Source organism: Nansenia antarctica (genome assembly GCF_963989245.1).
Source record: "Nansenia antarctica genome assembly, chromosome: 3".
Taxonomy (NCBI): Eukaryota; Metazoa; Chordata; class Actinopteri; order Argentiniformes; family Microstomatidae; genus Nansenia; species Nansenia antarctica.
Genome location: NC_137688.1, coordinates 34,706,074 through 34,724,347, shown reverse-complemented (window position 1 = coordinate 34,724,347; position 18,274 = coordinate 34,706,074). Strand labels below are relative to the sequence as shown.

The 18,274-nt window shown below is 49.3% G+C and overlaps 2 protein-coding genes across 2 annotated transcripts in view; one reads left to right on the top strand and one right to left on the bottom strand.

The window, feature by feature from the left end:
• bop1 (BOP1 ribosomal biogenesis factor) overlaps nt 1-18,021 on the bottom strand; it is a 32,215-nt gene extending 14,194 nt beyond the window's left edge. The window contains exons 1-4 of the mRNA XM_080525080.1: nt 17,902-18,021; nt 17,312-17,497; nt 16,709-16,894; nt 1,512-1,666 (exon numbers count right to left, since the gene is read on the bottom strand). Of these exons, the coding sequence (XP_080381206.1) occupies nt 1,512-1,666; nt 16,709-16,894; nt 17,312-17,497; nt 17,902-17,997 (623 nt within the window). The 5' untranslated portion in view covers nt 17,998-18,021. The remainder of the gene's footprint in view (nt 1-1,511; nt 1,667-16,708; nt 16,895-17,311; nt 17,498-17,901) is intronic.
• On the top strand, nt 9,283-10,843 carry scxa (scleraxis bHLH transcription factor a; the record flags this gene model as incomplete). The annotated part of the gene is made up of 2 exons (XM_080526217.1): nt 9,283-9,756; nt 10,781-10,843. 2 exons carry the CDS (start codon nt 9,283-9,285, stop codon nt 10,841-10,843), a joined length of 537 nt encoding a protein of 178 aa, XP_080382343.1.
• Nucleotides 18,022-18,274: the final 253 nt, after the last annotated feature.

The following is an 18,274-nucleotide window of genomic DNA, read 5'->3' as shown; positions in this document are numbered from 1 at the left end:
AGACACACCAGGGCTCGACAGTGCGACTGTTTTGGTCGCATTTGCGAGTGAATATATTTCTGTGCGACTTGGAAATACATTCAATAGCACCAGTGCGACTAAAAGACTGCTGAACTACTGTCATGCGCAGTCAAACTTATGTGTATAAGCGATGAGGGAATGAAAACAGTGAACAGAAACGTGTGTCGCAGAAATGCTTCACGCGTGTCCTATATGCGCTTAAAATGCGCATAATGGCTATATGGGATACAGCTCTCATAGCTAAAGTGCATTTTTACTTTCATTTATTCCTCTCCAATTATATACTAGTCCTCAAGCCTAAGAGGCACTTTTTTTTTTACGCCAGCTGGTGAAACCATAAACCACTCGCGTGAAATGGCTATATACTTTGTGGAATGGGTTCATTGTTATTGTTTGAGGCTAACGGTAAGTGATACATGGCTTGTAAATATACTTTAATTTTAGGACGTGCTCAAAAGCAAGGACTGTGTGATCAGCTAATTATGTGTAGTTATGTGTTTTTAGCATGTTGATGTTCTATCAGCATGTTGTTATGTTATTAAAATACAGTTTAGACGTTTGTAGCGCTGTGTTTTGTTAGCCGCTAGCTGTGCTTCCGGTTTCATGACAGTGTTTAACCCTATATGTGCCTGACGTCTAACAACATTCAAATGACTCTAACTTCGTCATCTTTTTTCGGATTTCAATGTATGACACATCATTTGAAAGCTTATGATCTGTAGTTCCAATCCACAACACGTCACATTTGAAAGTGTTTATGTATTTTTTTTACATTTGAAAGTGTTTTTTGTTTATATACTGTATATTTTTATATTTTACAATATACCAGGCATATTCTGGAATGTGTCTAAATGTTAAAGTTCCATAAGTATAAGCAAAATAAAGTAAAGTAACAGTTTGTAAATAAATAGTAGCATTTAAAAAAAAAAACAGTGAACCGTGACCCAAAAACCGAGGTTCATACCGAACCGTGGGCCAACTGAAATTAATATTCTTACTTTACATTGTGTGAGTCCATTTTTATTACGGCCAAGAGCCGGTTATGATAATTTTGATATGTTATGATTATGATAATTTGTTGTTGTCATACGAAAATTGCAACATTTTCATTGTGCTACTGAAATTCTTGGTGTGCTACTAAAATGTTCAACATGGTAGCACAGTGCTACCTGGGGAAAAGGTAAGCGTCAAGCCCTGCACACACACACACACACACACACACACACACACACACACACACACACACACACACACACACACACACACACACACACACACACACACACACACACACACACACACACACACACACACACACACACACACACACACACACACACACACACACACACACACACACACACACACACACACACACACACACACACACACACACACACACACACACACACACACACATACACATACACATACACATACACATACACATACACATACACACACACACACACACACACGCACTCCCTCACCAGTAGTCGGGGTTGTCCATCTTGTCCAGGAATTCGTCCAGTTCGTCCTTGTTCCTGATTGGCTTGAGGATCTTCTTTCCGTCGAGGTTGTAGCCAATGTGAGGGTAGTCCTGATACCACTCCATAGGGATGTTCCCCACCGTGTTCCTGATGTCCTGGGAGGGGGGGGGGGGGGAGGGAGGGAGGGAGGGAGGGGGAGGGAGAGAGGAGGGATTACTAATGCATCATAGTCACACTTGTAATTTCTGTTGGGGAAACATGTGGTTATTGAAGACGCTCTCTAACCCTAACCCTCTCTCGTAACATGGTTATTGAAGGGTTAACCCTCTCTAGTACAGGGGTGCAAACTGGTGATGGCCCAAAAAGGTGACAAATTTTTTTTGTGGCTAACCTTAGGGGGGGGGAATAGCGCTAGCACTAATGGTGTTAAATAGATATCGCTGGGGCGCTTAGGTGGCGTAGTGGATTAGCCGCTGACCATGTACCGCAGGGATCCCGGTTCGATTCCAGCCACGGACATATCCTGTATGTCATCCCTTCTCTCTCACCCATCCTCCCTGTCATAATCTCTACTGTGTCTGTCATTAAAAGGAAAAATATGAGTGGGACTGCCCCACTCAGAAAAAATTACTTAAAAAAAAAATATAGAGATATCGCTAGCACTAACGGTCGGTGGTCTAACAATGATGCGCGTGTAAGTAGCGGCAGCCCTGACCTCAACACCTGCAGAATTACTTCTAAAACAGTTTACCGTGACTGTGTTCTCTATGCTGTCTGGAATTGTACCTAGCTCCCTGAAGCTAAAAGTTATTTCAACAGCAGCGGAGTTTAGCAGACAGGAAGATTAGTTAGCTCGCGCATCATGTGACTTGGATGAGACTTAGACCCCCACACCCAAAATATTTTTTTTGCAGATCTACACAATTCACATGAATGACATATTTTGAGATAAAAACGGCTAATTTAGCAGAAAGGTGACATGTTTGCACCCCTGCTAGTAACATGGTTATTGAAGGGTTAACCCCTCTCTCGTAACATGGTTATTGAAGGGTTAACCCTCTCTCGTAACATGGTTATTGAAGGGTTAACCCTCTCTAGTAACATGGTTATTGAAGGGTTAACCCTCTCTAGTAACATGGTTATTGAAGGGTTAACCCTCTCTAGTAACATGGTTATTGAAGGGTTAACCCTCTCTAGTAACATGGTTATTGACCAACTGATATTTAAGAGGACCTCCAGAGAACCCTAACCCCAGATAAGACCTCCTGAGAAGACCTCCAGAGGGGGGGGGGGGGGGGTCTTAACAGCGTCTGGTGAGTCGCAGACTTATTTTTTATTTATTTTATTTTTTTTATTATTATTTTTTTCCAGATGTTATCCCCTTTTTCACCCAATTTGGTAGCCAATTGAACCCAACCTAGCATCCAATTATCCCCTGCCTATTGCGTAGGATCCGCCGCACGACCCCGTGGCCGGCAGCCCCAGAGGAGGCCGCCAGGCAGACTAGCTGACTGGCTCCTCGAGCCCAGCACCGTTATTCCGGCACCCAGGGGGCGGTGTTGCGCGACGGATCCTTGTCCGGAAATACTCCTATACCGCCCTCGGGAGCGGCCGCCCAATATGCCGCTCCCCGTGTGTGCCCCGGCCATATCCGGATCTGGCGAGCTGGGATTCGATCCCAGTCCCCGGTGGGCAGCTTGCACTAGTGGCCAGTGCTTAGACCGCTACACCACCGCGGGGCACGAGAGAGTGAGTGAGTCGCAGACTTGATTTGGACATTCGATCATCTGTCCCAGGACCGTGACACAGGGTCAGGGTTGAGTATAACGCTGTATGAAGGTGTTGTCATGTCTGAAGGGTGAAACCAACATGAACACAAACACCATCACATTCAAGACACGCTCTGCTTTAACCGTTAAGCTCACAGCGGCTGTTGGATTGTACATTGTTACACTCACCTTACTAGTAGGGCTGGGTTCAAAAAATCGATTTCCCGATTCTGAATCGATCTTCATTAAATGAGCGATTTATCGATTCATAAATCCCGAGATCGATTTTTTTTTTTTTTTTTTTTTGCTTGCAGCTTCAACCCGCAACGAGATCTCGTGGCCAGATCTCGCGCTACAATAATTTATCATATCTCACGCAACGTGAGGTCTCAACACTAAAATCTAAAAACATGGCGATGGCAGGGACACTCAAGTCACCACCAGGCTTAAAGTCAGATGTCTGGGTGCATTTTGGATTTAAAAAATGTGACGATAGAGATGAGCTGGACAAAAGCAAAGTCATATGTAAATAAAAAGTACATTCATGTAACTGCTTTGGAGTCAATTCATTGATATGTTTAACAATGCTACATGTTATAGGGTTCCTTGAACCATTTATAGCATTAGTTCGGAGAATCTCTTTCATATTCAAGCAAAAAATGTATATTGTAACTAGATCGAATCGGAATCGAATCGAATCGAATCGAATCGTGAATCGAATCGAATCTGGAGCTGTGAATCGGAATCGAATCGTTTTGGGAAATCAGTGGCGATACCCAGCCCTACTTACTAGTACACACACACACACACACACACACACACACACACACACACACACACACACACACGCCAGCTGAAAGCTCTCAGCAGTAGTGAGTGAGTCTGCAGCTGGGAGTGATTCTAGAAGGCAGCTCTACCAGATCAATTATCACACTGCTTCTCACAGTCCCAGCCAGGACACACACACTCGCGCACACACACACACACACACACACACACACACACACACACACACACACACACAACCAACCTTATTTCAATTCTACAGCCAAAACACTAGTCTTTATGAGCTGTCAATCAAGCTGTTAGGGGGAGGGGCCTATATGGAACATGTCAGTAGTGGTGTGCCTCGCCCCCCTCCCTCTCGATCTTTAGGTCTGCTCTGGTTCTGAATACGCCCTCAAGACCACACGCTTGCTAACAGTTTTGCTGCATTATTACTTAGCGAGCTGTCACAGCCATACATGTAATAATGAAGCTGAGTTTTGATTAATAGCACAAGGCTATCGCGACAAATGGGAGACTTCCCGAAAGTAGTTATGTGTTATTGATGGAACCCATATCAACATCAGACCTGACACACCAGCAGATTACTTTAATAGAGGCCATTGTTCCATCATATTACAAGCTGTGGTCGACCACAAGCTCAAGGTTTGGGACACAAATGCGACAGGTTACAGCAATTGAGTTGTTTTCGGTTTGTGTGTTGCGTGTTGCGTTCTTCTCACTGCTAACTCACCCTCTCTAGGCGGACTCAGTCCGGGTGGTTTGTTCCGGAGCAGAGTGTGCTCTGAGAACCAGACAGCCAGAACCAGACAGCCAGAACCAGACAGCCAGAACCAGCCAGGACCAGACAACCAGAACCAGACAGCCAGAACCAGCCAGGACCAGACAACCAGACAGGACCAGACAACCAAAACCAGACAACCAAAACCAGACAGCCAGAACCAGACAGCCAGGACCAGACAACCAGAACCAGACAACCAGAACCAGACAGCCAGGACCAGACAGCCAGAACCAGCCAGGACCAGACAACCAGAACCAGACAGCCAGAACCAGCCAGGACCAGACAACCAGAACCAGACAACCAAAACCAGACAGCCAGAACCAGACAGCCAGGACCAGACAACCAGAACCAGCCAGAACCAGACAGCCAGAACCAGAACCAGACAGGACCAGCCAACCAGAACCAGACAACCAGAACCAGACAACCAGACAGCCAGAACCAGAACCAGACAGGACCAGCCAACCAGAACCAGCCAACCAGAACCAGACAGCCAGAACCAGACAACCAGGACCAGACAGCCAGGACCAGACAGCCAGGACCAGACAACCAGACAGCCAGAACCAGACAGGACCAGACAACCAGAACCAGACAGGCCCAGACAACCAGAACCAGACAGGACCAGACATCCGGAGCAGAGTGTGATTGCTGTGTTCACATTATGCCCAAAGGAATCAAAATCAGGGGGGAAACGCTCCCTGATTCGGATCAACGAGCTAGGTGTGAACAGGGTATATGCAGGAATCTTGAGGTTAATTTCAATACCTTTCGAATACTTTTTAAAGACCTTGTCAATATTTTTCCAGACCTCACCGCCACTTCAAGCTGTAACCGTTTACATCAGTGACACCTTTAACTTAACAGTTTTACAACAGAATTTCCAGTTCATCTTTGTTTTTTAATAAAAATAATAAATTCACGAACTTTTACTAAAAATGTTTAGGAGTCAAACTCTTTGGACAGGGTCTAATTCAGAAAAATACCAACAAAATTCAAGACCTCATAAAATCGTGATAAGACTTTTTCATACTTATTAAGGGTCTTGATTTTCCCAAAATTGATTTATCAACTTTTAATACTTTTCAAGACACCGCGGGTACCCTGCTGGCAGAGTCCGCCAGACTCAGATTTAAAATTGCCATCATGATGCCATGTACCCTAACATGTACCCTAACAAGGTTCCCAAGGCCTTTGGAGGATGAACAGCATCACAACATCACAGAACCTTCACCATACTTAACAGTGGGGATCAGGTTCATTTTAGCCATCCTTCTTTTTACACCAAACCCACCTTGAGTGTTTGTTGGCAAAAGGCTAAATCTTTGTTTCAGCTGGCCATATAATGCGGTTCCAGTCAAAGTTCCAGTAGTGTTTAGCATACTCCAGGAAAGGCTTTTTTTCTTCTGGCATGCCTTCCAAATAATTTGTTGGCATGTATGTGGCGTCTAATGGTAGTTTTGGGGCTTTGGTGACCCCAAGATGCTACTCTCTCTCCTCTGTAATTCACCAACAGTGATCCTTGGGGATTTTCTGCCTCTCTTACCATCCTCCTCACTGTGCGTGGGGGAAAACCAACTTGGGTCCTCTTCCAGGCAAGTCTGTAACAGTTCCAGTTGCTTTGAACTTTTGAAGTATTGCCCTAACATTAGATATGGGCATTTTCAGGTGAGTAGCTATTTTTTTTATAGCCATTCCCTGACGGAGCTCAACACACTCTTTTCCCCCTCATCTGATTTGTGTGTTCTCCTATCTTTCCCATGTTCATGTATGAATAAGACCTCTAGGGGGAGTAGGCACATGTGGTTTTGTTAGAAATAATTTCTTGATGACAGATTTTTTTTTTCCTAAAAATGTTTTACTTCAATTAAAGGTTGGATGTTATTCTTTTTTTTTCTTCTTCTTCAATGTGACCGAGGGGAGTAGGAATCTGCCACAGAGTAGGAAAACGGCACAACATCGTAAAGTGGTGGCAGGGTAGTTGTACGAGTACGAGTACATGAGCATGGTATCGGGTATCGGGTACGAGTACTGGTATCGGTAACGCTGCATCCCTACTGAGAACCAGACAGCCAGAACCAGACAGGACCAGACAACCAAAACCAGACAGCCAGAACCAGACAACCAGAACCAGACAGTCAGAACCAGACAGGACCAGACAACCAAAACCAGACAGCCAGAACCAGACAACCAGAACCAGACAGTCAGAACCAGACAGGACCAGACAACCAGAACCAGACAACCAGAACCAGACAACCAGAACCAGACAGCCAAGACCAGACAGCCAGAACCAGACAGGACCAGACAACCAGAACCAGACAGGACCAGACAACCAGAACCAGACAGCCAGAACCAGACAGCCAGAACCAGACAGGCCCAGAACCAGACAGGACCAGACAGCCAGGACCAGACAGCCAGAACCAGACAGCCACGACCAGACAACCAGAACCAGACAGGACCAGACAGCCAGGACCAGACAACCAGAACCAGACAACCAGAACCAGACAGAACCAGACAGCCAGGACCAGACAGCCAGAACCAGACAGCCAGAACCAGACAGCCAAAACCAGACAACCAGGACCAGACAACCAGGACCAGACAACCAGAACCAGACAACCAGAACCAGACAGGCAGAACCAGACAGCCAGAACCAGACAGGACCAGACAGCCAGGACCAGACAACCAGAACCAGACAACCAGAACCAGACAGAACCAGACAGCCAGGACCAGACAGCCAGGACCAGACAACCAGAACCAGACAACCAGACAGAACCAGACAGCCAGGACCAGACAGCCAGAACCAGACAGTTAAAACCAGACAACCAGGACCAGACAACCAGGACCAGACAACCAGAACCAGAACCAGAAAGCCAGAACCAGACAACCAGACAGAACCAGACAGCCAGGACCAGACAGCCAGAACCAGACAGCCAGAACCAGACAGTTAAAACCAGACAACCAGGACCAGACAACCAGGACCAGACAACCAGAACCAGAACCAGAAAGCCAGAACCAGACAGGCAGAACCAGACAGGAGCATCTCTGAGAATCAAACACCCAGGCCCGGCATGAGACAAACCCACGCACGGGGGCTGCTGTCTGGCTGGAGGAAGGACATGGATGTGTGTGTGTGTGTGTGTGTGTGTGGGGGGGGGGGGGGGGTTAGCAGGCTTGAGGAAGTGTTTTCCACAGACGTGGGAGGGTATTAGATGTCAAACTGTGGACCAGGAAGCTGGAGGGAGGTAATGTCTGTCAGATGGAGGGGGGAGGGAGGTGATGATGGGGAGGGGGGAGGGAGGGAGGGAGAGAGGGGGAGGAGTGATGCAGGTCTGTCATTAGCTGGTCCAAATGTCCATCTTGATGAGTTCATGGAACACATGACTTCTAATAATGTCATAATGAACCTGATCCCTTCCACATCACACAGACTTGTCCCCTGTCCCTGTCTCCGTCCCCTGTCCTCTGTCTCCTGTCCTCTGTCTCTGTCTCCTCTCCTGTCCTCTGTCCTCTGTCTCGTCTCCTCTGTCTCCTGTCCTCTGTCTCCTGTCCTCTGTCTCGTCTCCTGTCCTCTGTCTCGTCTCCTGTCCTCTGTCTCCTGTCCTCTGTCTCCTGTCCTCTGTCTCCTGTCTCTGTCTCTGTCTCCTGTCCTCTGTCTCCTGTCCCCTCTCCTTTGTCCCCTCTCCTCTGGATGGGTGAGTGGGAGTGAGTGAGACCCCCCCCCCCCCCCCTTCCTAACCTTCTACACTTGGGCGCTGAGAGGGTTAACTCTCTACCAGCTAGGAGATTAGGAGGGAGAGAGAGAAGGAGGGAGGGAGGGAGGGAGAGAAGGAGGGAGGGATGGCGGGGTAGTAGACACTCCCACTGGCTATAAAGCCTGACCATACTGAACCACTCAGACACTAACCACACTTAGAGACGGAGAGAGAGAGGAGAGAGAGAAACAGAGAGAGAGAGAGAAACAGAGAGACAGAGAGAGAGAGACAGAGATAGAGAGGAGGGAGAGAGAGAGAGAAAGACAGAGAGAGACAGAGACAGAGAGGAGGGAGACAGAGAGAGAGAGGGAGAGAGAGACAGGGAGAGAGAGACAGAGAGGAGGGAGAGAGAGAGAAAGAGAGAGACAGAGACAGAGAGGAGGGAGACAGAGAGAGAGACAGAGAGAGAGAGGGAGAGAGAGACAGGGAGAGAGAAACAGAGAGGAGGGAGAGAGAGAGAGAGGAGTACTGAGCTTTCAGAGACACATGAGGACCAGAGAGAGGGTAGGACTCTGGCCAGCCAATCAGAGGAAAGGTAGGACTCTGGCCAGCCAATCAGAGGAAAGGTAGGACTGGCCAGCCAATCAGAGGAAAGGTAGGACTCTGGCCAGCCAATCAGAGGAAAGGTAAGACTCTGGCCAGCCAATCAGAGAGAGGGTAGGACCCTGGCCAGCCAATCAGAGGAGAGGATGTCGTTCGCGATGGTGCGTCCCCGGGGGCGCTTCCTGTTCTCCGATGTGGCGACGCTCTCCGAGGACGACGACCGGGACAGCAGCGAGGGCTCCGGGTCCGACGGCCCCTCCTACCACAGGCCCCTCCCCCTCCCCCCCCAGGCCCCGCCGCTCCAGCGTAACCACGCCAACGCCCGGGAGCGCGACCGGACCACCAGCGTCAACTCGGCCTTCGCCGCCCTGCGGACCCTCATCCCCACCGCCCCGGCCGACAGGAAACTGTCCAAGATCGAGACGCTGCGCTTGGCCAGCAGCTACATCAGTCACCTAGGCAACGTGCTGCTGGTGGGCGGGGCCTGCGGGGACGGACAGCCCTGCCACGGTGGAGGCCCCGCCCCCTTCCATCACCACCACCACCACCACTGCGACCACGACGGTGACAAACAGCCCAGACAGATCTGCACCTTCTGCCTCGCACACCAGAGGAGGCTGGTCAGTAACACACACACACACTCACGCACGCACACACACTCACATACACACTCACGTGCTCACGCACACACTCTTGTTGGTATCTGTTGACACATGGTGTATCCCTAGCGCTGTGGTCAGATCTGTGACTGAGTGTGTGTGTGCGTGTGTTTGTGTGTGTCTAACCCTAACCACTAACCAGCACCCCAGGACTAACCCTAAACAGCATTGAACAGAGCTAGAGCACAGGGTCAGAGCTAGAGCACAGGGTCAGAGTAGAGCAGGTCAGAGTAGAGCAGGGTCAGAGTAGACAGGTCAGAGTAGAGCAGGTCAGAGTAGAGCAGGTCAGAGTAGAGCAGGTCAGAGTAGAGCAGGTCAGAGTAGAGCAGGTCAGAGTAGAGCAGGTCAGAGTAGAGCAGGTCAGAGTAGAGCAGGTCAGAGTAGACAGGTCAGAGTAGAGCAGGTCAGAGTAGAGCAGGTCAGAGTAGAGCAGGGTCAGAGTAGACAGGTCAGAGTAGAGCAGGTCAGAATAGAGCAGGTCATGTGACAACCTCAACATTAACACGCACGCACACGCGCACACACACACACACACACACACACACACACACACACACACACACACTGCGTGTTATGGCTAGTTCAGACCAAAGATCCGAGACGCGCACAGACAGAGACGACCGTTTCCACAACATCGCAAAAATGGCTGACAGTAACTTGCTGGCAGTGTTTGCAGTATCACTCATCAATAAACAGCTAGGAAGCAGAGGATCTGGAGCCGCCTTTGGCCTCTGCAGCGGCAGAGACTGGGTGCCTACGCCAATTTGTGTGAGGAACAGGAAACTGGGGATATACCACCGTTTACCAACTACACTTGCCCTGTTTCCCCAGCAAATTTCGTCATCTGGAGGAGTTGGTGAGGCCAACTGTTTTAATACAAAAACACCAAATACAGGGACTACACTTCAGCTGGAGAGAGACTTATGTTAACGCTCCAACGCTCTTGGAAACAGGTGACAGCTGGTCTGTGCTGTTTCCTGATTAGCTGAAGAGAAATAGCAACGTTCTAGAGAAGCTGGACGTTCTAGAACTCCCTGTGGCGGCTTGACAAGCTAGGCCTCTGGAGACGCCTTGTGACGGGCTGTGACCGGGGTAATTCAGACCGCTACAGCTAGAAGCAACTAGAAGCTTCTAAAATGGTCTTGTCACGGATCTTTGGTCTGAACTGGCCTTTAAACACCCACACACACAATGGCTGAGGAGGAGGAGCTGCCTTCCATGACCCAAACACAAGAATGGTCGCTTACAGGTCAGGTTACACACACACACACACACCCACACTTCATAAGTAGTTAGAGTTTAATCTGGGTTCAGCTGCGCTCACAGACCTTTACAGCGTGTGATACAGGATATGAACAACTCAAGTCGAGCAGAAATCCTATTAGTCTGGTGTGTGTGTGTGGGTGTTGAAAAAGAACTAAAGGAGAGAAGGTGTCTGACATCGTCAATGTGAGGCAAGTGTGTCTGATGTATGACCCGTCAGCAGAGAGCAGGGAGGAGTGTGTGTGTGGGTGTGGTCACTCAGTGTAAGGTGAGAGCAGAAAAACATCAGTCTCCCCCACAGCCTCAACCCAAACCAACTCTAACCATAACCAAACATACTCCCTAACCTGATTCAACCAACCCATCTCTAACCATCTCTACCCAACCCTACCCATCTTTAACCATCTCTACCCAACCCTAACTATCTTTAACCATCTCTACCCAACCCTAACCATCTCTACCCAACCCTACCCATCTCTAACCCTCTCTACCCATCTCTACCCAACCCTACCCATCTCTACCCAACCCTACCCATCACTACCCATCTCTAACCATCACTACCCAACCCTACCCATCTCTAACCATCTCTACCCATCTCTACCCATCTCTACCCATCTCTACCCAACCCTACCCATCTCTACCCAACCCTACCCATCTCTACCCAACCCTACCCATCTCTAACCAACCCTACCCATCTCGAACCATCTCTACCCAACCCTACCCATCTCTACCCAACCCATGTCTAACCATCTCTACCCAACCGTACCCATCTCTACCCAACCCTACCCATCTCTAACCATCTCTACCCAACCCTACCCATCTCTACCCAACCCTACCCATCCCCACCCATCTCTACCCAACCCTACCCATCTCTACCCCTAACCAACCCTACCCATCTCTAACCATCTCTAACCATAACCAACCTGTTCTGCTGTCTTGTTTCAGAGTAAAGACAGAAAGACTCTTAGGAGTTAATACCTGGAGAACGAGGGAGGGAGGAGGAATGGAGGAGAAGAAGGACATCAACTATCTGGGGGCCAAACATGTGACAGAACAATGACAATTAAAGGACAGGTTGGACGCCTTGACCGCTGATCTACAGGGTGACCTCTGACCCCTAACCCTGATCCAGGGGGTGACCTCTGTGTGTGTATATGTATGTGTGTGTGTGTGTGTGTGTGTGTGTGTGTGTGTGTGTGTGTGTGTGTGTGTGTTACAAGCCATAGAGGAGAAATGACTTTATATTCTGTTTTACCTCTATAGACCACAGGGCAATTCTATCATATAATGTGTTGTTTAACAATGTTTAATAATAATTAGTAACTAATGTGTAATAATGAATGTGCTTGTAATAAATAATAATATGAATGTGTAACCAGACAAATTAAACAGTATGAGACACTCGCAAACAGACTGATGATCTGACTACTGCTACTGTGGAGGGGGGGAGTAACTATGGTCAGACTGCGCCCTCTAGAGGCACGTAGCAGCACACTCTCTACTTCTCTCCTCCTAGTCCACATTCATCAACAAGCCAGATGGTAAAACCAGAGAGAGAGAGAGAGATCAAGAAAGAGCGCAAGAAAGAGAGCACAACCTCGCTATCGAGAGAGACCGCCACAGACCTAGCTTATTTACCTGTATACTGCATATATACACAGCTCTGTTTATACATTACTTTATTCTAGAATAGCTTTAATTGTATGTAATTTTACATTCGTATTTTATTTATTTTTTTATTTTTTATGGAATGGAATGGACTTTATTTGTCATTGCTACAGTACAGGTACCAAACAACGAAATTTAGGAGGGGTGGCTCCCCTGGTGTTAAGAAAGGATTTTTTTTTTTTTTAAATAGAAAAAGCATAAATGCATAAAATCACAAGAAGGTAAGGAGCTGGTTTACATCAATAAAGGCTATGTACACAATCCACTGTACTATACTGCACAGATAGTCAACTAGGGTTGTCATATTGCACAAAGAGTATTTTTTCACATTATTTTAAAGTGTCACAGTTTGCAGGCTTGAAAATGTACATGTTTGTGCCTCAGCACTAGCTGCCATACAATCCGTCCGGACTGTCCTGGGAAGCAGTCCTTCAGTCTGTTTGTCTTAGCGGCCGGGGTCCTGTACCTCCTGTTCGAGGGCAGCTTGACAAAGTGTACGTGCCCAGGGTGGGTCGGGTCCCTGGAGATCTTGGAGGCCCTCCTGAGACAGCGTGTGTTGTACAGCTCCTCCAGAGAGGGGAGGGGGGCGCCGGTGATCTTCTGTGCTGTTCTCACGACTCTCTGTAGCGCGTTTCTCTCCGCTGTTGTGCAGCTGTGGAACCAGTTGGAGATGCCGAAGGTGAGGATGCTCTCCACTGCGCCGTGGTAGAAGGCCACCAGTATCTCCTGCTTGTTGTGTTCTTTCCTGAGGCATCTCAGGGTGTATAGCCGCTGTTGTGCCCTCTTGATGGTGCCTTTTGTGTTGTCCTTCCAGGCCAGGTCATCCCGCATGTTGTGTCCCAGGAATCGGAGGGTTGAGACTCTCTCCACGCTCTCTCCGTCGATGAGCAGGGGCTGGATCTCGGACTTTTTCCTCCTGAAGTCTACGATGAATTCCTGGGTCTTTGACTTGTTTAGCAGCAGGTTGTTAACCTTGCACAGCTTGCTCAGTTGCTCTACCTCATCCCTGTACGCCGCCTCGTCCCCCTCCGAGATACATCCCACCACGGTGGTGTCGTCTGCAAACTTTACGATGTAGTTGCTGGGGTGGACGGGGGTGAAGTCGTGGGTGTAGAGGTTGTAGAGGATGGGGCTTAGCACGCAGCCCTGGGGTGACCCAGTGCTGAGGCTGAGGGCTGTGGAGGTGTGGGGGCCCACCCGCACCCTCTGGGGGCGGTCGGTCAGGAAGTCCTTGATCCACGCACATATAGAGTGTGATAGACCCAGGTCTAGTAGTTTGGTCACTAGCCTGTCTGGAAGGATGGTGTTGAAGGCGGCGCTGAAGTCCACAAAGAGCAGTCTCGCGTAGCTGTTTCCCCTCTCCAGGTGGGATAGAGTGGCGTGGAGAGTCGTCGCTATGGCGTCCTCTGTGGACCTGTGGGCTCTGAAGGCGAACTGGTATGGATCCAGGTTGGGCGGGAGGCGTGTGAGTATGTGGGCCCGGACTAGTTTCTCGAAGCACTTCATGATGATTGGTGTGAGTGCCACCGGGCGGTAGTCGTTTAGGCAGCTCACCGTGCTTTTCTTCGGGACTGGGATGATAGTTGAGGTTTTCAGGCAGGGTGGGACGGTGGCCTGGGACAGGGACTGGTTAAAGATGTTGGTGAAAACCCCGGCCAGCTGGTCGGCGCAGTCTCTCAGCACCCGTCCCAGGACGCCATCCGGCCCCGAGGCTTTCCTGGGGTCCACCGCCTTCAGTACGCGTCCTCATGCCTCACTGCTCTGTGAGGGTGAGGCTGCTGAGAGCTGGAGAGTGGTGTTTGTGTTGTGGTTACCTCCGTTCGCCCCTCGTCGAACCGGGCGTAGAAGGTGTTCAGCTTTCCCGCCAGCAGGGGGTCGTCCTCTGCGGCTGTGAGCCTGTTGGCTCTGAAGTTTGTCATCTGCTGAACCCCCTGCCACATCCGCCTGGAGTCGTTGCTCAGGAGGCATTCCTCAATCTTCTCTCTGTGCTCTGCCTTGGCCGCTTTGATGCCGCGCTTTAGGTTGGCCCTGGTGGAGCTGTACAGCGGTGTGCGCTTCCCTGCGAAGAAGGCGTTGTCCCTCTCATTTATCAGTTTTTGGACCTTCCCAGTCATCCATGGCTTCGTGTTGGGGTAGACCCGGACCCGTTTGTCCACGGTGACTGAGTTGGTGCAGTTCACTATGTGGTTCAGAACCGACGACGTGTACTGTTCCAGGTCCTCATGCTCATATTCCTGCCATAGGGTGTCATTTAGGCAGATCTGCAGTGGAGCGGACCCTTCTGGCCAGGTTCTGACAGTCTTAGTGGTGGTGGGAGCACTTTTCCCCATTGTAGTGTATGCAGGAATCAGGAGGATTGACACATGGTCAGACATGCCTAGATGAGCTAGCGGACTAGCCTTGTAAGCACGTTTGATGTTGGTGTATACCTTATCCAGTGTTTTTTCTCCTCTCGTTGCACATTTTACATGCTGGTAGAACTTGGGTAGTACTGCCTTCAGGTCGACATGATTAAGTCCCCCGCTATGATGTGAATAGCCTGTGGATCAGTACTTTGTTGGCTACTAATGACGTCATATAGTCGCGCCAATGCTACTTTGCTGCCTGAGCTAGGCGCTATATACACACATGTAATTAGCACCGCGTTAAACTCCCTAGGCAGGTATGTGGGTCGGCATTTAACAGTCAAGTATTCTAGGTCTGGGGAGCAGTGGCTACTTACAGTTTTCGTGTTTAAGCACCAGCTATCCTTCGTCGATATTATGATCCCACCTCCTCTTGACTTCCCGCTACGCTCCATTCGGTCGGCGCGATGTAGCGTGCGGCCCTCTAAGCTAACGGTAGCGTCCACAATGTTGTCATTTAGCCAGGTTTCGGTCAGAATAATCACACAGCTATCCCCTACGATGCTGTTTTTGGCCACCTGTCGTCTCAGTTCATCCATCTTGTTCGTCAGGGATCTGACGTTAGAGAGGAAAATGCTTGGTAAAGCTGGTTTGTTTGGGTTTCTCCTTAGCCTTGCTAGCAGGCCTCCCCGGCGGCCTCGGCGTTGTTTACGATCTCGCCTCCGTCGCTTCCGCCTCAGGGAGGGGACTGAGTACCAAGGTTCTCCCGGTACACGGGCGATCTCGTTATATATCCTGTGTTGCTTCAGAAACTCCGCTGTAACTGTCTTGTCGTTTTGCGTGCCGACTTCTAATAAGTCGAGCCTGCTGTAGGTACTATTTACACAACTGTTCCCTATAAGTACTAAAATAAAAGTGTACATACAAATGTACATAAAAACACAAAGAAACACCAGTGTAGAAGCCACTCCGAGCCGCGCGACTGAGTAGCGCGCCGCCATCTTGGATAAATGGATTTATATCTTCATACATGGTTTGGCAATATAAACTATTATGTTTCCCATGTCAGAAAAGTTGAGGGGGGGGGGGGCATATATGTGCACATACATCTGGTCTATGGTGGGCCTACTAACACACAAACTGAAATAACACAACCCAGTCAGTGTTTTGTGGGTTGCCTATTTCAAACAACAAGCCACTCAGATTTACTGCCCCATTCTACGTAAAGTGGGGGTCTCATTAGAAGTATACCCCCCCATCTGAGTATCTCCGCCCACGGGTTTTCCTGAAAGAGGATACAGTCGATACCAACTGTCTGTGACAGAGGAGTCAATACCAACTGTCTGTGACAGAGGAGTCAATACCAACTGTCTGTGACAAAACTGCAGACGAGGTGAATGTATTTAGATCAGCTGGGAAAATTATCGTCGACAGGGAAACATAATATCTGATGCACAGACATGTCAATCACCCTCCAGACAGGAGCAGCAGTCAGAGCCCAGAGAGGTCTGTCCCACCCTCCAGACAGGAGCAGCAGAGCCCAGAGAGGTCTGTCCCACCCTCCAGACAGGAGCAGCAGAGCCCAGAGAGGTCTGTCCCACCCTCCAGACAGGAGCAGCAGAGCCCAGAGTTCTTACCTCCTCATCTGACGTGTCGTGCTCGTACTCATCCTCCTGCAGGGCCATGGTCCCTCCCTCCTCTCCTGCGCCATTCATCCCTGCCTCCTCTCCTGCGCCCTTCATCCCTCCATCCTCTCCTCCGCCAGTCGACACTTTAACAGTCCTCACTTTCTTCTTCCCCTTCTTTAATGCAGATGTTTCATCCTGCAACAAACAGACAGTAGTAGACGTTAGCACGCACACACACACACACACACACACACACACACACACACACACACGTGTCTGTGTGTGTAGCAGGTTATGGGGTATCCAACACTCACCTGAGGTATGTGTGTGTGTGTGTGTGTGTGTGTGTGTGTGTGTGTGTGTGTGTGTGTGTGTGTGTGTGTGTGTGTGTGTGTGTGTGTGTGTGTGTAGCGGGGTTAGGGGAAACCAACACTCACCTAAGGTGTGTGTGTGTGTGTGTGTGTGTGTGTAGCGGGGTTAGGGGCAACCAACACTCACCTGAGGTATGTGTGTGTGTAGCGGGGTTAGGGGAAACCAACACTCACCTAAGGTGTGTGTGTGTGTGTGTGTGTGTGTGTGTGTGTAGCGGGGTTAGGGGAAACCAACACTCACCTGAGGTATGTCTGTGTCTGGCTGCTCAGAGGCTCTCTCCTCTTCATCTGACGACTCCTCCTCATCGTCACTGTCACTCCCAGAATCCTCGAGTCCTGAGAAGATGCTCTCCTCGCTGTCTGAGAGGTCCTCTACCTCCTCCTCACTGTCCCTCTGGAGGGGGACATCTTTGTCAAATATTGGAAGCTGGAAAAGAGAGAGAGAGAGAGAAAATAGAGATGTAGCTAAACATTTGAGGATGTGATCAATGTGATAGCAGCTCTCTGCCCGCTGATATGACACACATATGCAAGCGACCAAGAAGTGGCGAGAGCACACATGAGGAAACACGTGTGTCTCTGTGACTAGCGTTATCTCTAGAACACCCCAAATGAAAAGAGAACAATACTACTAGCCACGGCTAAGACTATAGCTATATAATCATTCAGTTTCAACAGCTGGCTTACTCGTTGGTTTCACGGATAACTACGGCTGGACGCACGTCATAGCTAGCTAACTTGCTAGCCGGTTAGCAACCAGTGTGCGGTGAGACGAAGCTACAGATTGATGGATTTATTCTGCTGTTTCTGAAGCCAGAGACGCCGTCATACCTGCTCATCGTCCTCCTCGGCGGTTCTCTTCTTTGCAGTCTTTTCTTTGGCTTTGCTCGGGCTGCTGTCGCTGGTCTGTAACGTTAGCTGCTCCATGCTGCTTCAGGACGTCAACAGGACCATGTGCAGCAGGAGGAGGAGGAGGGGGTCGGACGTCAGAGGTCAGAGGTACACCACGTAACTCTCTGATTCAAAGTTCAAACACCGCCCCCCCAAAAAGAAAAAAAACATTCTGTCATTTACAAGTAATGACATATTTCGAGGGGGGGTTCGTTTGTAAATGTTGTGGATGTGTTTTCGTGTATTTTCCGTATTGTTTTTTTTCTTCAGATTTACAGCTGTGACGTCACCGACACGCGACCACCACGCTCTG